We start from the raw sequence: 18,419 nt of genomic DNA, 5'->3' as shown, positions 1-18,419 counted from the left end.
TGCGTCTGTTAGTGTGACCCCGGCCTTAGTCTTTGAAATATGTTGGAAAGTCCATTGGTCCCCGCTGCAACCACCAGCAAATGAAACTGAAGTGGTCATGTGCTGACTCACATCACGAAGGTCCTGTATACCTGGAGCAGCTCACAGACGACGGGAGAGCGAGAGGCCGCTCACGTCTGCTCCACAGCTGGAGGTACACTGACAGGAGGCTGCCACCGGCCGGGGCAGCCCCTGTAACTCGTCTATACCCCTGTGTACAAAACCCCCCCTCTTTTTCCAAGCGCTGGAGCAAAAAGTGCTATTTTAACCTGCACCTTGCGTCTACTCTGCACAGCTGTTCACAGGCTGCAATTTGACTTTGACTTTTTTTTTTTTAAGCTGCTATCAGGGAGAAGTACCCTGCAGTATATAACCTGCTCAGTGATTTCAGGTTTTTACCCTCACTCAGCCTTTTTAGTTTTTAATAATTGTTCAGGTTGGAACTAAGATTGCCACCAGCATCTATATATATATTTTTTCCCTTAAGCACTTCTTCTGAGGTCTTACAATTGTCTATTTCTAATTGCTATTTTCTCGCTATTATCCAGCTACATAAGGAGCACTTATAAGAGGTTTTTTTTTCTTTCTATAACCACCTAATTTAGATTTCCCTCTTCTTTATGAGTGTTCCAAGCGCACACTAACATTATGAGTTATTTTACCTTATTTCTTTGACACCCTTGTGACAGGTGTCTTAGTGTTTGCTGCTGGAATTACACTCATACACACGCGCCACTGACTCTCCATTTGATTTTCGGGATTTGTTTTCTCATTTTAAGACTCTCATAGTTGTGGTCTACCTTTGATGTCAATTGCAGGCCTCTCATCTTTTTAAGTGGGAGAACTTGCACAATTGATTGCTGACAAAATCCTTTTTTTCCCCACTGTACATACACACACACACACACACACAATCTGTAGATAACTTATCACACTCATTCATCTGCACACGTTCCATGCTTCCGCTGCGTAAAAGACCATTGGTCATGTAATATCACCAAAGGTCTTTTTGTTTGTCTAATCTGGACACTACACGCAAAATGCAGGGCTGGCATTATCTCTGCAATTAATGACTTTTAAAGGTTGGGGGCCAGAGATATAGCTAGGGGTTCAGGACAGGGGATGAGGTGGGTTGGGGAAATCACATTTGAATGGGCCCCTCCGCAGTGGAACCTAAGCAGATGACTTTTTCTTTTACTGAAAAAAAATCAATGTACAAAAATCAAGACAAATGTTGCCGCCATACATTGACCATATAATGGTAGATACCAGCTCTACTGAACAACCTAAAAGATTATATAGTTTGTTGACGTTATTTCTGACGGATTTGTTCAGTTTTCCCATCTTTTCAATTATGATGACTCCACTGCCCCCACAATTAGCGTGATGCCTCCACCTCACACAGTATGATGGTTCCACAGTAGTTTACCCCACACACACAATAATGATCCCACATTAGTCTTCTCACACACACATACAGTATGAGCACCCCACAGTAGTTCTTCCATGCACAGTACAATGGACTTGCAGTAGTTCCCCAAACACAGTCTTATAACCCTGCAGTAGCCCCTCACACACACATTATAATGGCTTCTGTTGAACCTCCAAACACAGTATGGTGGACAGTGTCGGACTAGGGTGCTAAGGGCCCACCAGTAACACTGACTTTGGGGGCCCACATGCATACAAATATTACATTACCCTCGTTCACAAATTTACCTATATCTCTATGTAATAAGAAACTGGGTAGTTTGATTAATGAATGATGAGATAGCCTTTTTCTATACAGAATCAATTGAATTATGCCAAGTAGAATCATAGAATCGTAGAGTTGGAAGGGACCTCCTGGGCCATCTGGTCCAACCCCCTGCTCAAAGCAGGATTCGCTAAATCATCCCAGTCAGATATCTGTCCAGCCTCTGTTTGAAGACTTCCATTGAAGGAGACCTCACCACTTCTCGTGGCAGCTTGTTCCACTCATTGATCACTCTAACTGTCAAAAAGTTTTTCTAATATCTAATCTGTGTCTCCTCCCATTCAGTTTCATCCCGTTGCTTCTAGTCTTTCCTTGTGCAAATGAGAATAAAGTTGATCCTTCTACAATGTCACAGCCCTTTAGATATTTGTAGACAGCTATTAAGTCTCCTCTCAGTCTTCTCTTTTGCAAACTAAACATTCCCAAATCCTGCAACCTTTCCTCATAAGACAGGGTTTGCAGACCGGTCACCATTCTGGTCGCTCTTTTCTGAACTTGGTCCAGTTTGTTGATGTCTTTTTTAAAATGTGGTGCCCAAAACTTCTCATACAGTGGGGTTGGGGGCTCAGATCTGCACAGGGGCCCATCGGGGGATTCCTCTGTTACCCTATGGGCCAGTCCGAGCCTGATGGTGGCCAACGCAGCACTCCCCACACACTATGATTGCCTTTACAGCAGACACCACACATCAGTACCCCTGCAGCATCCCACACACAGCATCGGCCAAACCGTATAATGGCCCTCGGTATTCCCCCCACACAAAAAGATGGTCCCACAGTAGGTCCTCACACACAGTATGATGACTCCATCAGTAGTCTTCCCACGTAGAATAATGGCATCAGAGTAGTCCCCCCACACGAGCTGAGGCTAAATAATAAAAATAAATAGACACACAGTAGTTCTTCCACACAGGATGAAGGCCACACAATAGTCTCCAACACTGTATCATGGCTTCACAGTAGTCTCCCCTTACAGTATGATAGTTCCCAAAGTAGTCCCCCTATACATTATAATGGCCCCCCACAGTAGTCCTTCTACACAGGATGATGGACCCACAATAGTCCCACCACTCAGGATTAAATCCCTCACAGTAGTCTTCCTATACAGTATAATGGCCACCACAGTAGTCCACACACACAATATAATAGACTCTACAGTACTCCACACACGTGATCATGGAACCAACAGTAGTCCCCACATAGAATGATTAGTCCACACACAGAATGATGGCCCCTCATTTACCACAAGTAGCACAAGAAAAACTAACACTATATACTCACCAAGCCCTGATCCCGGAGACCCCGCTGCACAGTCAGCATCCCAGCATGGGAGAGATGTGGTAATGTTATTGCGTCACCTCATCGAGGATCTGGCTTTATGTGCTTACTCCTGTCATTTATTGTGCTTTGTGAAAAATGATGTGATTGTAGGAATAACCTTTTAAGCTGAATTAATTATTACATAGTAATTAGATAACAAACAGGCAATCCCCACATATATTCAGGTTGTCTAGCATCCGCAAATCATGCAGCTGCGGCGACTCAAACTAAATCTCCGAGCACGCTCGAACTACTAGGAGGACACACATGCAAGCTCGGAATTCTTGAGTAACGAGCATACTCGCTCATCACTAGTCCTGAAATTTCTGTTTTAGCAAATGTTTGTATTCCCAATGAAATAACAACTCTAAAGAAAGTTTTCTGGTAACTATAAGTTGCTATTATTCCTCTATAATTAATTTTGGAAATATAAATCAAAATAAAGATATTGCACAATGTTTAAAAAAAATGGGTCACAGCTAGAGTTGAGCGACTTTGGTCGGATCGGATCATCCGCTCAATGCCGACTTTTATTTTCCATTGACTTGCATTGGGGTCGGGTTTCGGACGAAACTCCGACTTTTTTTGCCCTAATCGGACCAGTTTCATCTGAGACAAATTTTGTTTCATGAAACCCGATCCGACCAAAGTCACTCAACTCTAGTCACAGCCTGACATTATCCATGCATTATTGCTAAAGATAATGTAACACCCAGTTGATAATTTGTTTATGAATTTCCAGGCAGAATATCAGAGGTGCAACACAATGCAGACTTTTAAGAAAGAAATTCCAGCATTGTTGGTTAATAGGACATATAAGTACTTACTTAGGCTAGTTTCACACTTGCTTTTTTTTGCAGCGCGTTTTTCCCGCAAAAAAACGCATTGAAAAAACGTATACAAAAGCATACAACTGCTGCGTTTTTTTCAAGCATTTTTATGAGCATGCATGAAAAAAACGCAGCGTTTTTATGCGTTTGTATGCGTTTTTAGTGCGTTTTTACCGCGTTTGCGTTTTTTTCCAACATTAGGTGGCCCCTCACACTAACCCAAACCATGACTTTACTAACCCTAACCCTGACCGTAACCCTAACCCTAACCCTGACCCTAACCCTAACCCTAACCCTGACCCTAACCCTTAACCAAACCATACTTAACCCTAACCCAAACCCTAAACCCTAACTAACCCTAACCCTAACCCTAACCCTGACCCTAACCCTAACCCTAACCCTGACCCTAACCCTTAACCAAACCATACTTAACCCAAACCCTAAACCCTAACTAACCCTAACCCTAACCCTAACCCTGACCCTAACCCTAACCCTAACCCTAACCCTGACCCTAACCCTTAACCAAACCATACTTAACCCTAACCCAAACCCTAACTAACCTTAACCCTAACCCTAACCCTAACCCTGACCCTAACCCTTAACCAAACCATACTTAACCCTAACCCAAACCCTAAACCCTAACTAACCCTAACCCTAACCCTAACCCTGACCCTAACCCTAACCCTAACCCTAACCCTTAACCAAACCATACTTAACCCTAACCCTGACCCTAACCCTAACCCTGACCCTAACCCTAACCCTAACCCTGACCCTAACCCTTAACCAAACCATACTTAACCCTAACCCTGACCCTAACCCTAACCCTGACCCTAACCCTTAACCAAACCATACTTAACCCTAACCCTGACCCTAACCCTAACCCTGACCCTAACCCTTAACCAAACCATACTTAACCCTAACCCTGACCCTAACCCCAACCCTAACCCTGACCCTGACCCTAACCCTAACCCTAAACCCCCTTAACTAACCCTAACTCTAACCCAAACCCCTAAATTCCATGGTTAACAAAAAAAAACGCATGTGCAAAAAAACGCATACATGAGCATGCCAGTGCGCATGTATGCGCATCCATAGGCTATAATGGCCATTTTTAGCGCAAAACGTGCGCATACGTGCGCATGCGCTTTTTTGCAGGGCCAAAAAATGCAACATGCTGCGTCTGGAAAATACAAACGCACACCCCAAAAAAACGCAGCGCATGAAAATCGCATACATGCGCTTACCAGCGCGCAGGTATGCGCACCCATGTTAAATATAGGGGAAAAAACGCATGCGCACGTATGCATTTTTTTCCAGCGCTAAAAAACGCAAATGTGAAACCAGCCTTAAGCAGACATATTATGAGATATGACAAGTCCTTATTTCTACATATTTTCTAATTCATTTATTTAATTTAGAAATTTTTATATATTTTATGCTGATTGTAACATTTGTTTTAAAGCGGTAGTCTTATGTTATGAAGCTGGTATAGTTAGTTAGACTGCATTAAAATATCAACTTTGCCATTGACTTCCTCTTTTTATCCACTGTCATTCTCCTGCTATGAGAGCTTTTGTCTTACATTGTTCACAGCTTGTTTCCAAGGAGGCTAACAAGCAAAGCTGGGCCAAGTATCCTCAGTAGCTACATTCCAGGCTGAGGAGTTAACTTATGACGCTTTCCTCCAGCAGTTATCTTTCTCCAGATTTCAATACCACAGTTAGCTGTTCATCTCCATACTTTCCCCTTTCAGTTACTGACCTGCTATCAGTCCTGCAACATCACAAACCCCTGCGCTCACACCATTGGCAGTTTGTTTTCACTAGTGCTTGTTCGAAGGCACTGTTGTTTCTATGTGCAAACATAGTGATATCAGTGTAGATTTCAGAACAAGCACTAACAGACTGTTAATGTGTGACTCTAGCGCAAGCTCAACACTAGGTGGAAACTACTGAACCATAACTGTTACTCACTTAAGAGTGTCCACTCCCAGCATCAAGAAGACTGGAGAACTGTGTGCCGCTCAATACAACACAGCACAAATTGAGTATAACCTTTTAGTGACTTAATAATTAAAATCATTAATAATTATTAAAGGGAATTTGTCATCAGGTTAGAGACCCTAATTACAGTGATGTGTCACTTACTGGTCTGTTTGCTTACAAATAAGTGTTTTATTGTAAGGGGACCAGGGTGGTAGCCCTGACAACAGAATTTAGCATTCCCTCACCCTGGCACCTTACAGGTGAAATATAAAGTTCCTTCAGCTGCACATGCAGCATAACACAGTTTCTGCCACTCTGGCTTCAGGGCTGCAAGTTCCAAGAATTACTGCAGAGTCACAGTCCTTTGCAAACATTTAACCTTTACTGGAAAACACAGGCACATAACACTTTGGCAGCACATTCAAAACAAGATGAGCTCTCTTTCCTTTCTCTCCATCATCCTGTCTGATCTTTCTGCGTCACCAGGTCTATGGAATCCCCTTGTCTGGCTCCCATGGGACAAAGCACCGGGAACACTATTATAGCTGCTCCCGTCCTGGTCATAGACCCTGGATCCTTCCTGGAGATAGTTCCACTAAACTGGTGCCCAACCACTCTGTCCCAAGGCCTGAGGCCCCTCTCCTCCACAGCAGCTCTATCTTCACAGCCTGAAGCTGTCCCATAAACCGTATGCTCACTGCCCTTGGGCAGGATTCCCGGGCTTCTGATTTCAACCAGGAAGCAGCCTCACTAAGGTGCCTTCAGCTCTATATTGTCCCTCCCATTTTCTTAACCTCTGTGCTGCCTGTCTCTATTAACCCTCTTTGCCTGTTCCTTATGCTAATATACCTGTCATGCTACTGCAGTGCAGCGTAGCACAACCTCCACCAGGGGGTGCTGGTGAGGAAAGAGAGGCTGCACATACAGCGTAGCAACACTGAGCAGCAGCACAAGCGCCACCAGGTGGCGAAAGAGTGGTTAGACGAGCCGAGTCAGAAACAGCCAGGAGCAGAAGAACCAGAGGTTACAGCAGTACACGTGGTCAGAAACAAGCCAGAGGATTGGCAACGGTCGGAAGCGGATACGACCAAGACAAAAGATAGAAGCAGGTCCAAAAGCAAGCCAAGTCAAAACCAGGGAGTCAACAAACTTACAGGGAAACACTGAGTCAGAACAGACAGAGGGAATAAACAGACATGGGGCATGTCAGGGATCACAGCAGGGCAAATCAGGATATACCAGCGTTATATACATACGCCAATGGCAGAAGTATAGCTGACACCGCCTGCAGGATGCAGTGGAGCTAAATAGCAAACCTGAAACCAGACTGAGGCTGAGAATAGTTAACCCCTGATATGACCAGACCGGGAAAATTGAAAGACAGGACTCAAAACCCGGTCTGGAACATGACAGTACCCTCCCCTCAAGGGGGCCACCGAACCCCCAGGCTTCCCAGGATATTGTGTATGAAATGTCCGAACTAATCGATCAGCATGGACAGATCGCACCAGGACCCAAGATTGATCCTCAAGACCGTAATCCCTCCAATGGACCAAATACTGAAGTGAACTGCGGACCAACCCTCAACTGGTACTGAACTGGAACAAAAAGCTTATTATCAGGCAAAGGTGGAGGAGCAAGAGACTGAGCCTCCCGAATCTCATGCTCCAATTCAGAGGATACCCCAGCAAAAACCATCCCGTGCTGAAGAATGGAGGAAGGAGGTTCAAGAGGTGATTTTGGATCAAAACTGCGAGATAAGGCATCTGCCTTGACATTCTTGGAACCAGGCTGAAAAGTGATAGAAAAATAAAAACGAGAAAAAAAAAGAGACCACGTAGCCTATCTAGGAGTTAACCACTTGGCAGAGTCAATGTAAGACAAGTTCTTGTGATCTCTAACAACCGTGATCAGATGAACCGCCCCCTCCAAAAAATGCCTTTATTCTTCAAAAGCCAATTTTATGTCCAATAACTCCCAGTTACCAACATCACAGCTCCTCTCTGCAGAAGAAAACTTCCTGGAGAAAAAAGCACATGGTCTTAAATTGGTCCCTGAGACAACAACACCCCCACTCCCACCTCTGATGCATCCACCTCTACAATGAACGATTCTGATGGATCGGGCTGAACCAATGCAGGAGCAAACAAAAAACACTTCATTAATGTAGTAAAGGCTTCAACCGCCAAGGGTTACCAGACTTTGAGATCAGCCCCCTTGCGAGTGAGATCGGTGAGTGGCTTGACCAACTGAGAAAACCTCTTGAAGAATTTTCGATAATAATTGGTGAAACCCAGAAAATGCTGCAGACCCTTGAAGTCTCTGGGTTGCACCCAATTAACAATGGCCTGAACCTTTCCGGGATCCATCCAAAACCCATTGGCAGTAAGGATGATTCCCAGAAAGGAAAGTTCCTGGACACAAAACAAACATTTCTTGAGTTTAGCGAACAGAGAATTTCCCCGTAACCTATGAAGAACAGCATGTAAATGACCAATGTGCGATTCCTTATCAGGTGAGAACAAAAAGGATATCATCCAGAAATACAACCATAAATGCCCGATAAAATTAGAAAAAACATCATTCATTAAGTTCTGAAGCACCGTGGGAATGTTCGTGAGACCGAAGGGCATGACCAAATTTTCAAACAGACCCTCGAAAGTGAGAAATGCCATTTTCCACTCACCCCCTTCCCGAATAGGGATAAGATTATATGCTCCCCTGAGATCAAGTTTGGAAAGCCACTTAGCCCCTGGCAATTGGTTATAGAGATCAGGAATGAGTGGGAGAGGGTAGGTATTTCTTACTGTAATTTTATTTTGTTCCCAAAAATCGAGGCACGGGTGTAAACCACCATCTTTTTTCTTGACAAAAAAGAATCCAGTGGCCACAGGTGAGATAGAGGGACGGATGTGATCTTTGTGTACACTATCAGAGATATAGATTTTCATAGCAGTACGTTCCGGGCCAGGAAAATTGTACAAACGGGCTTTGGGCAATTTAGAATCTGGAATAAGATCAATGGTACAATCATAAGGACGATGTGGTGGCAAGACCTCAGCCTCTTTTTCGGAGAACACGTCCCCAAAGTCCTTCAGGTACTCCGGAATACCTGCTGGACTAATGGCAGGCACAAAAACAGCAGAAAGACAACCTTTGGAACAATTAGGACCCCATTTAACAATATCACAAGATCCCCAGTCTATAATAGGATTATGCCTCTGTAACCAGGAGAACCCCAACACCAGTCCCGTAGGAAAATTATTCATAACATAACATGAAATTTGTTCCTTGTGCAAGGAACCCACCTTGAGGAGGAACTCCTCAGAGACATATTTAATAACATTTTGAGTCAACGGTGTCTTATCAATGGCAATGATATGGATGGGAGTCTCAAGCCCAACTATCCCTAACTTTAACTTGGACACCAGCCTAGAGTCAATGAAGTTCACAGTCCACAAAAGCTGAAGTGGATGCAAAACCACATCCATAGCACTTATTATAATTATTATTACCTTTATGCATTATTTGCAGTTTATTTTTTTACATTTTAGTTCAGGATATTTGTGTTTTTTGCTTTCTGTTTTCTCTGGTTAATGGTCATGTGATAATATGCACTCTCATTGTGCATACACATTAACTTACTTTTCTCAGTTCAGATTTGTTTTTTATTCATTTCATTGGGCATTCAATGCATATATGGGTGTGACCGCCCTCTTTCTGAACTGGGAAAACCATCCTGTCTGGCCTAAGCTTTTATTAGTGGTTCAGCCGCTCGATCCTTGTTCACATTCACGTCACTTGGCAAGTGAAAAGGTTTTAAATACTAGAGTAGGGACTGTCCCACAAGGGTTGCCGTGACGTGGCGGGATGGCTTGTACATTATTTTAATCAAAATTATGTTTACTAAATACCCTTATTATTATTATTATTATTATTACCTTTATGCATTATTTGCAGTTTATTTTTTTACTTTTCAGTTCAGGATATTTGTGTTTTTTGCTTTCTGTCCCTAACTTTAACTTGGATACCAGCCTAGAGTCAATGAAGTTCACAGTCCACAAAAGCTGAAGTGGATGCAAAACCACATCCATAACACAGTTCCACCTCTAACAAAAGTTTTTGAAATTATGAAAATGGTACCTAAGAGTCTGGGTGACCTCCTCGACAATCACCCAGACTCGGCAGTTTGTTACTCGATGGACAAGAGAGGCAGTCCTTCTTCCAATGTCCTGGATCTCCACAATAAAAATATAATTTCCCTTCATGTTGTCGCTTCCTCTCTTTCTCCTTGAATCTGGTGTCACCAACCTCCATAGTCTCCGTGAATGGCAACACCTCAGACTTGGCAGGCAATACAGGAATCTCACGCTGGATAATTCCTCTTTCCTGTAACCTCGGGTCCATATGAATGGCCTTGGTCATGGCCTCTTCCAGGGAACTGGGTGGTGGATGGAGGGCCAGCGCATCCTTGAAATGATCAGAAAGTCCTCTCCTTAACTTGCATCTCAAAGCAAAGTCATCCCAAGACACTTCAGCAGACCACAGTCTAAACTCAGAACAATACCGTTCAGCAGTGAGTTTACTTAGGGAGAGACCCATAATCATGTTCTCTGCTACCCTGAACCTGTCTGGTTAGTCATAAATCAGTCCTAAAGCCTCAAAGAACCTTTCCACAGATGTACGTTCAGGGGCAGAGGCAGGTAAAGGAAAAGCCCAGGTTAGAGGCCCCTCCCAGAGTAATGAAATAATTATCCCCACCCCTTGACTCTCATCTCCAGAGGATCTGAGTCTAAGGGAAAAAAATAGCTTACAACTTTCTCTGAATGCAAGAAACCTCTCCTCTCCAATGCAAGAAACCTCTCCTCTCCAGAGAATATATCAGGGAGCCTGCCTGTAGGTTCAGGAGAAGTGTAAGGACACATCAGTGGGGTTTGATTGCCTAAGAACTGATTTAGTTATGGAACCCTGAAAGATTTAACAGTGAGTACGTACGTTCCCGCTGGAGTTGGTTGTGAGAGGATTCAAGAGGCCTATGTTCCACTGACAAATCCTGCATCATTTGGGACAGATTGGACACCTGATCCGCCAAGTTACAAAGCGGATCCATGATCAGAGCAAAAAAATGCAAAATTCCCTTTAAATGTATTGGTCAGCTATAATGTTATGCTACTGCAGTGCAGTGTAGCACAACCTCCACCAAGGGGTGCTGGTGAGGGAAGAGAGGCTGCACACACAGCGTAGCAACACTGAGCAGCAGCACAAGTGCCACCAGGTGGCGAAAGAGTGGTCAGACGAGCCGGGTCAGAAACAGCCCGGAGCAGAAGTACCAGAGGTCACAGCATCAGAAACAAGCCAGAGGATCGGCAACAGTTGGAAGCGGATACGACAAAGACCAAACAGAGAAGCAGGTCTGAAGTCAGAACAGACAGAGGGAAAAAACAGACACAGGGCAAGTGAGGGATCACAGCAGGACAAATTAGGATATACCAGAGTCATATACACAGGCCAAAGGCAGAACTATAGCTAACACCACCTGCAGGATGCAACGAAGCTAAATAGCAAATCTGAAACCAGACTGAGGCTGAGAAAAGTTAACCCCTGAAATGACCAGACCGGGAACATGAAAAGACAGGACTCAAAACCCCGTCTGGATCATGACAATACCGCCCTTTAATCTAACACACTATTGCTCTATGCTAATTTCTATCCTATCTTATCCTGTTATGAATGGGTCACCGAGGAGAAAAAGCAAAACAAACTAAGTCACAGAAAACCAGAGAGGTTGGTAACTATGCAGATTCCTGATCTTACCACACAACTAGCAGTAGCCGTGGAGCGTGCCTACGATGAACCTAGACGCCTCATCACGGCCGGAGAACTAGATAAGCCTAAAGCAAGAGAAGGGAAGACTAACTGCTCCAGAGCAGACCCCAAAGGAATAGACAGCCCCCACACATGTATTGACGGTGAAACAAGATGAAGGCACAAACACAGGCAGGAAAATAGGCTGAGCAAATGATGGAGCCCAAACTAACTAGACAGGAAAGGAAACGAAAGACACTGTCTGCAACCTGCAAAAAACCCTACAAAAATAATGTCCAACACTTCTGATAGCAAAATTAACCCTAAAGTCACAAGACTTCTCCCACTATATCAGCACTCTGAAATATTCTGAGACAGAGCAAAAAGAGACTGAACTAGTAAGGGACAAAAAGCCAATTGGCAAAATACTGATTAATAAGAGTGGAAATTCAGCACAGACCCTAGCCGGGGGCTGGCTGACCATACAAACAACTGAATAGACCAACAAAATCAAGTGTGAACATTAGCAAAAAAACTTAGCTTTAGATGACTGGAACAGAGCTGAAAACCAAGAGCTGGCAAGCCAGAAGGAATCACCAGCAACTGAATAGGGCGTCGGCTGTCTTAAATCCAATCTGAGAATCCTGAGATCCAATCGTCATCCTCATTCTCAGGTGGCAGATCTCCACCGATCAAATCAGCCTCACCACCTCCCGTCACCACCAGAGGGGGTCTGGAAGGGGAACTCACAACTGGTGAACCAGAGAATGAGCTCACAACATTATCCCTATTCCTGGACATATTGAATACATCACATCACAATACATAACACACATTAAATAACAGTATGGAACCACACATTGTACCAAGGACTGTGACAAGAACAAGGGAGCATTCTCTTCGTTTGGAGGAAAGACAATTTCTGCACCAGCATAGAAGAGGGTTCTTTACGGTAAGAGCAGTGAGGCTCTGGAATTCTCTTGCTGAGGAAGTGGTGATGGCCAGCTCACTGAATGAATTTAAGAAAGGAATGGATGCTTTTCTTTTGAGTAACAGTATAGAAGGGTACGAATAACATAATATTATAGGCAGATGGTTGACCCTGCTTAGGGGAAGGAATTTTTTCCCTATGGAGAAAATTGGCTTCTACTCTGTGGGTTTTTTGCCTTCCCCAGGATCAACAATGCAGAACAGCTGCACTAAAAATAGGCTGAACTAGATGGACATAAGGTCTTCCTTCAGCCTTCAAAACTATGTATATTACATTAATATTGCTAAAACTTCAGTGTGCCACACGTGACACATGTGTAAGTGTTCAAAGGAGGGGAGGCACTTGATGGACTGGGTCACCCAGTACATTATCAGCAGGAAATTATTGCTAGAGGACTAGTAAACCTACTGCCATGTAGTCCTTGTCACACACGAAACCCGCACACCTTCTCAGCGCCGTACTACTCACTGAGTTGGCTGCTCTGCTCCTCCCTGTGAAAGGCCATCTTGCTGAGCTGCTGCTTTCAGTACTCCCAGCACTGCTGCTTCCTTCTACTATATCCACCTGGCTATAAGGAGCCACGAATAGAGTCTGCAGACATGTAAACCTGCTGTATCTTGCAGAGTTTTGCTTTCCTGGCCTATCCCCTTCCAGCAAGGGTTATATTAGGCAGCTCCTCCCTCCACACCTTGCCTGAACTTAGGCTTCTAGTTTCAGTTGTCTCTAATGTTCCGCCAAGGTGTTTGTTTGTTCTTTTTCTCTAGTTTTGTCTGACTTTTCCCCTCCTGATCTCAGTTTCGCATTTATTTATCCTGTGCTGGCTGTCCCAACCTCAGACTGTCTGACCACCTCTCTTTCTGTGCTTAGTGTTTTGCATCTAACAATTAGGTCTACTGCTGCAGGTCCAGGTACTGCTTTGGTGGGGCACCTGGTGGCTACCCTAACAGCTCAAACCTTTTCTTACTATCAGGGACTCTAGTGAAAACCAAATAGCCACTTAGTTATGCCCCTCCAGAGTAAGTCCGGCCAGTGGCACAATGGATCCACACCCATCATCACCACAGTCCTCCATATTCATGAGCTCTCCTCTTTATAACCCTGCTCCCACCACTGATTGGCAACTCTGCCTATGCACAGTGTCGAGACACAGCATTGTATCTTAATCAGATGACTATTTTTAGCAATCCAGAAAGAATAGACTGTTATCTATATTTTGAGTTTTCAATTTATGTGTTTCTTTCTGGTTGGTCAACAAAAAAAGAATTTTGCTTGTGTAAGCCTATAATATTGACTTGTAAGTTGACATTTGATATAACATATTGTACCTTTATCTTTGATGATTAGTGATGTTTACCCATATGCTAATGATACATTGTCCATGCCAGCCAGTTTTTGGTATTACAAACATAGGAAAAAAATCTAACCTATGCAATTAGATTACATAATTAAACTGTAACAACTATAAGGGTACTACGGAATCTAATTGCGTGAGATAATATGAGACTGAGACCAAAGTAGATGCAAATAGGTATATTTAACAAGGGTAACACAACTAACAGAGTTCTTCCTGCAATGGTAACGAAAACAGCACAATATAGAATGATGCAGAATAACTGAAGAGCGGGACGCAAGCACTAATATGAACCAGTCCAACAGTAATATGACGCAGGTGTGCACAAGGCACTAAATGTAGGAGTCCAGCAGTAAGTATGAAAGTAAGCACACCGCATTTAATGAGGCAGTCCTGCAATGTTAAGAATGAGCCCACACACAACACTAAAGTGTAGAAGTCCAGCAATCATAAGGGTGGAAATGTACATGGCTTAAACGTAGAAGTCCAGCATGATACAAGAGCGGCATAAACAAGAGAAGGTCACTATATGTACCTTTAGGGCTGAAAGTCCCGCACAAGTCCAGCAACGTAGCCCAAACAAACACAGACCTAGAGGAAATGGAGATGTCAGGATTCCTTTCTAGCCACAGCAGTTCCAGGGGCGAATAGCTACACACTAGAAGTCCAGACCGTAGTTAAGCACAGAGAGCTTCAGGGAGAAGCACAGAGGACTATAGATGGCAGAACGTGGAAAGGCAGAGCACCGAGTAATGAGCAGCAGCAGCAGGGAGTCCACCAGCAGACAGGCAGGATCTCTGGAGCCAACAGCAACAAAATACTCAGGCACAGAGGAGCACATGACATGGACTTAAATAATCAGGACAGACAGGAAGTTCCATGACAGGGCGAGATATGAGACTCCATCTTGGATCAGGGCAAACAGGCACAAAGGAAAATCCGGAATCTTTATGCAAACAATGTGATTTAGTCATCACCATTCTTCCCCTTATCTGTAATGCTGGATTGAAGGACTTGTTAATTATAAAAAGAGGTTACATGCCTGTATATAGTTAGACAGAAAGAGAGACAGTGATTCAGCCAAGACATCCAGACATCCAGAGAGTCTCTACAGGACTGCAGCCAAGACATCATGGCTCCATCACGAGGGACACATTTATCATTCTACATGATGACGGATTAGGGGACCTCGGCCCTGGCTGTAAAAATACAGATCTGCTCCATTGACCATCGCTGAACCATGGATACATTTGGACAAAGCCAGGATTGGGACCTGCCTGTTGCCTGGCTCCATTGAGATGTTCGGATAAACCAGGTTGTGACCCTCAGGTCAACTGGCCTTGTATTTCAATGGACTGTCAACTTCTTAAGCCATTTGTTACCTCCTCTCTGTGCGCGTGCCACAGGTGGAATAATCGACCCTGGAAGATGAAGCCAGGTAGTGATCCTCCGGTCAACTGGCCTTGTACCTGAATGGACTGTCATCTTCCTACACTTGTTGCCTCCTCTGTGTGCATGCCACAGGTGGGTTAGTCGACCCTGGAAACTCTGAAGTAACAGCTGCCATTATCCCGGGGGGTCAATGGAAGGAAGGGTGAGACTCTGTTATGTGCACAATCTTGGGTATTGTGCTGGGACTGTTCTATGTGTTATCTGCCTGTTTTGTGTTTCAATAAAGTATTACCACACCGTTTTACCTTCACCCTGTGTTGCCTGAGTAAGCTTTATGCCCAAGTTAAAAGAAGAGCGGGCATTCGGTGTGATGATCCCTGGTCCATGCAGTTTCATCTAGCGTACCAGGGTGCCCGCCGACCCCCCTGTGTCTCCACACACAGTGTATACAGAAAGCTGTCAATCAGTGCTGGAGTGTGGTTATACAGAGCTCAGCATACAGAGAATAAGTAAATCTGCAGCAGATAAAACAGGTATCTTATCAAAACTACAGCAAGCAACATGGTGACACATTGCTGGAATCAGGGTCACTACCCCTTCATTATGCTGCTCTCAGATGAGGTACCACAAACCCGGTGACAGATTTTCTTTAAGGCAGAATAACAGACATTTCAGGAGTCCAACCTATAGAGATTAACTGACCCCTGTTAAATTGTGAAGTTGCTTGCAATATATTAAGCAATGGTTTTCTAATACTGAAACTCTAACCTTTTTTATTCCATCACTTAATTATGGTAAATAATATGAAAACAATTTTTGTTTCAGAAACACAAAGAAAAGCAAAAGCAAATATCTGGAATAGGTAACTTTTTTAAAAAAATCTTTAACCTGTTTAATCTTAATCCAATCTTTTAAAACAGTTTATCTTTAGGATAAACTATTAAAAGAGTATGTTCATACAGTATATCTTCTGAAGCACACAATGCCTCTGTCTTTTGACCTATCCTAAGGATACAGTAGGCATCAATGAAAAAGTAGTGGACAACTTATTTAATGCCTTGTGGTAAGGTTATACCATCAATTCTAAAAGTCTGGAAAATACCTTTAAATGATTATATTGCTTTTTATGATGATGTACTGTGTGTGTATTGTTGTCTTGTAACAATGACAACAATCTTATGTAACCTTTAGTTCTGACAGAGAGCGGTCAGCTGTGCCATTTCCCTTTTCACCATGCCCGCATGCTTCATCACACTTGTATCAAGGAAGGAAAGCATGGACCCAGGCCATGGTAGGGCAATGATCATATTTCAATGTGCTATATTGCCTTTTTGCCTTATTTTTTTTAAGATCCTTGCAAAAATATGTTTAGACTTTGCTATGTGGTGATTTATTGTCAGTAGGGTGAAAGCAAAAATCAGGGTTGGGGCAAGAGGTAGGCAGAAAAGTCAATCGCCTAGGGCCCTCTAAATGAGAACTCAATATATAAATCATGAATGCTCTGCTTTTACATGTTCAAGTGGGATGCTGTAGATGCCAATTGGTTCCCTTACAAGGCCGATCCTAGCTTTCCTGCTGCCTTAGGGCTCATACTTACTTGAGAGAAAAATGGACTGCACTTTGACCAATGTAATTCAATGGGTTACATCTCATCAGCGATTTCTTTTCTTAGCTGAAATCGGAGTGAGAAAAAAATCGCAGCATGCTGCGATTTGCTGTGTATCTCGGACGAGACGCGCCAATGCAAGTCAATAGATGCGAGAAAAAAAGCGCACCATGCGAGTGCTGTCCGATTTGTACGCACCGTTGTTCATACGGTCGCCACAGTGGCATTACCTTCCTCCTAGGGAGTGTGATGTCATGCTTGGAAGCAATGAAGGGTCTCTCTATCAGGTAAATCAGCACACAACACAGTTCCCACTCCAGGCCAGAAGAGGAAGCTCTGAACCAAACTGCTGAGGAGCTGCTCTCTGTGGCCAGGAACGGGAAGTTAGTCAGATCGTGTGGAGAAGGGGAAGAGTGTGGACGTGAAGAGAGGAGCTGGGAAGGATTGAGCTGAAGTCGAGCTCACTCCCAGCTGAAGCGCATAGACCGGACCCCGGCATCCGAGGTTGTATGGATACTGATGGTCCTGAAGCAGAAACAGGAGGAACAAGAGGCTGTAAATGCTCTGTTCCCATCTAAGACTCAGAGTCACAGCAGCAATGTGTGTGAGCCAGAGAGAGAGAAGGCTATGGCTGCCTGCCATACGAGTGGAGTTCTAAGCAAGAGCAAGCAAGAGGAACTTGAGTGTAATTCAGAACTACAAGTACTTTAGATTAGCACTAGAAAGGAGACTACACAACCCATCTGCATAGAGAGATTCCTAAGTTGCTTCCAGGCCGACCAATTCCTGTACCATCTGTAATCTGGATTCTGGATTGTACCTTCAGTAAAGGTAAAAGAAACTACACTCTGTTGTGATCTTTGAATTCTTCCTGCAACCCACTCAGCACTGCTACATCTCTGTGCCTAACACTACACCATCTACCTCAACACCTACTACTACTGCCCTGGGACTACAGCTCTGCCTGTGAAGAGCTGCTACATCTTTGCTGCGCCCCAGGATCTGCACCGCAGCATTGGCTTAACACCTTCATTGCCGAACACCACAGGTGGCATCACGAATCATCTACCTATAAACTTTATTCATCTACTATTTCACCCATTTTACTTTGGACGCCCAGGGCCATGGACCGGATCACCGCCACGTGACCCATCCCTCTGAGACACCGGCCTGGTACCGAGTATCCCACAGCCCTGGGTGTGATCCAATTATGGCATCATGAACAGGATTACAAAGCCCGGTGCCACCGTGTCCTGTGTGCCAGAAACTGTACTGTGTACGATAGACTGTGATTGTGCAATTGCTGCCACTACCCCGCCACTTGGCATGCGTGGGAAGCCGAAGG

At 44.1% G+C, this 18,419-nt stretch overlaps 1 protein-coding gene across 2 annotated transcripts in view; it reads left to right on the top strand.

Moving 5' to 3' along the window:
• Positions 1 to 18,419, top strand: part of F12 (coagulation factor XII) — a 163,894-nt gene that overhangs the window by 34,237 nt on the left and 111,238 nt on the right. For both annotated transcript variants that reach the window (XM_073566912.1, XM_073566995.1), the window contains exons 2-3: positions 16,294 to 16,330; positions 16,660 to 16,759. In XM_073566912.1, coding sequence (XP_073423013.1) covers positions 16,294 to 16,330; positions 16,660 to 16,759 — 137 coding nt within the window. The remainder of the gene's footprint in view (positions 1 to 16,293; positions 16,331 to 16,659; positions 16,760 to 18,419) is intronic.

The sequence above is a fragment of the Dendrobates tinctorius genome, unplaced genomic scaffold, assembly GCF_039654945.1.
Source record: "Dendrobates tinctorius isolate UK_male_01 unplaced genomic scaffold, ASM3965494v1 ptg000001l, whole genome shotgun sequence".
NCBI lineage: Eukaryota > Metazoa > Chordata > Amphibia > Anura > Dendrobatidae > Dendrobates > Dendrobates tinctorius.
Note: the sequence above shows the minus strand (reverse complement) of the source record. Positions and strands in the feature narration are given on the sequence as shown.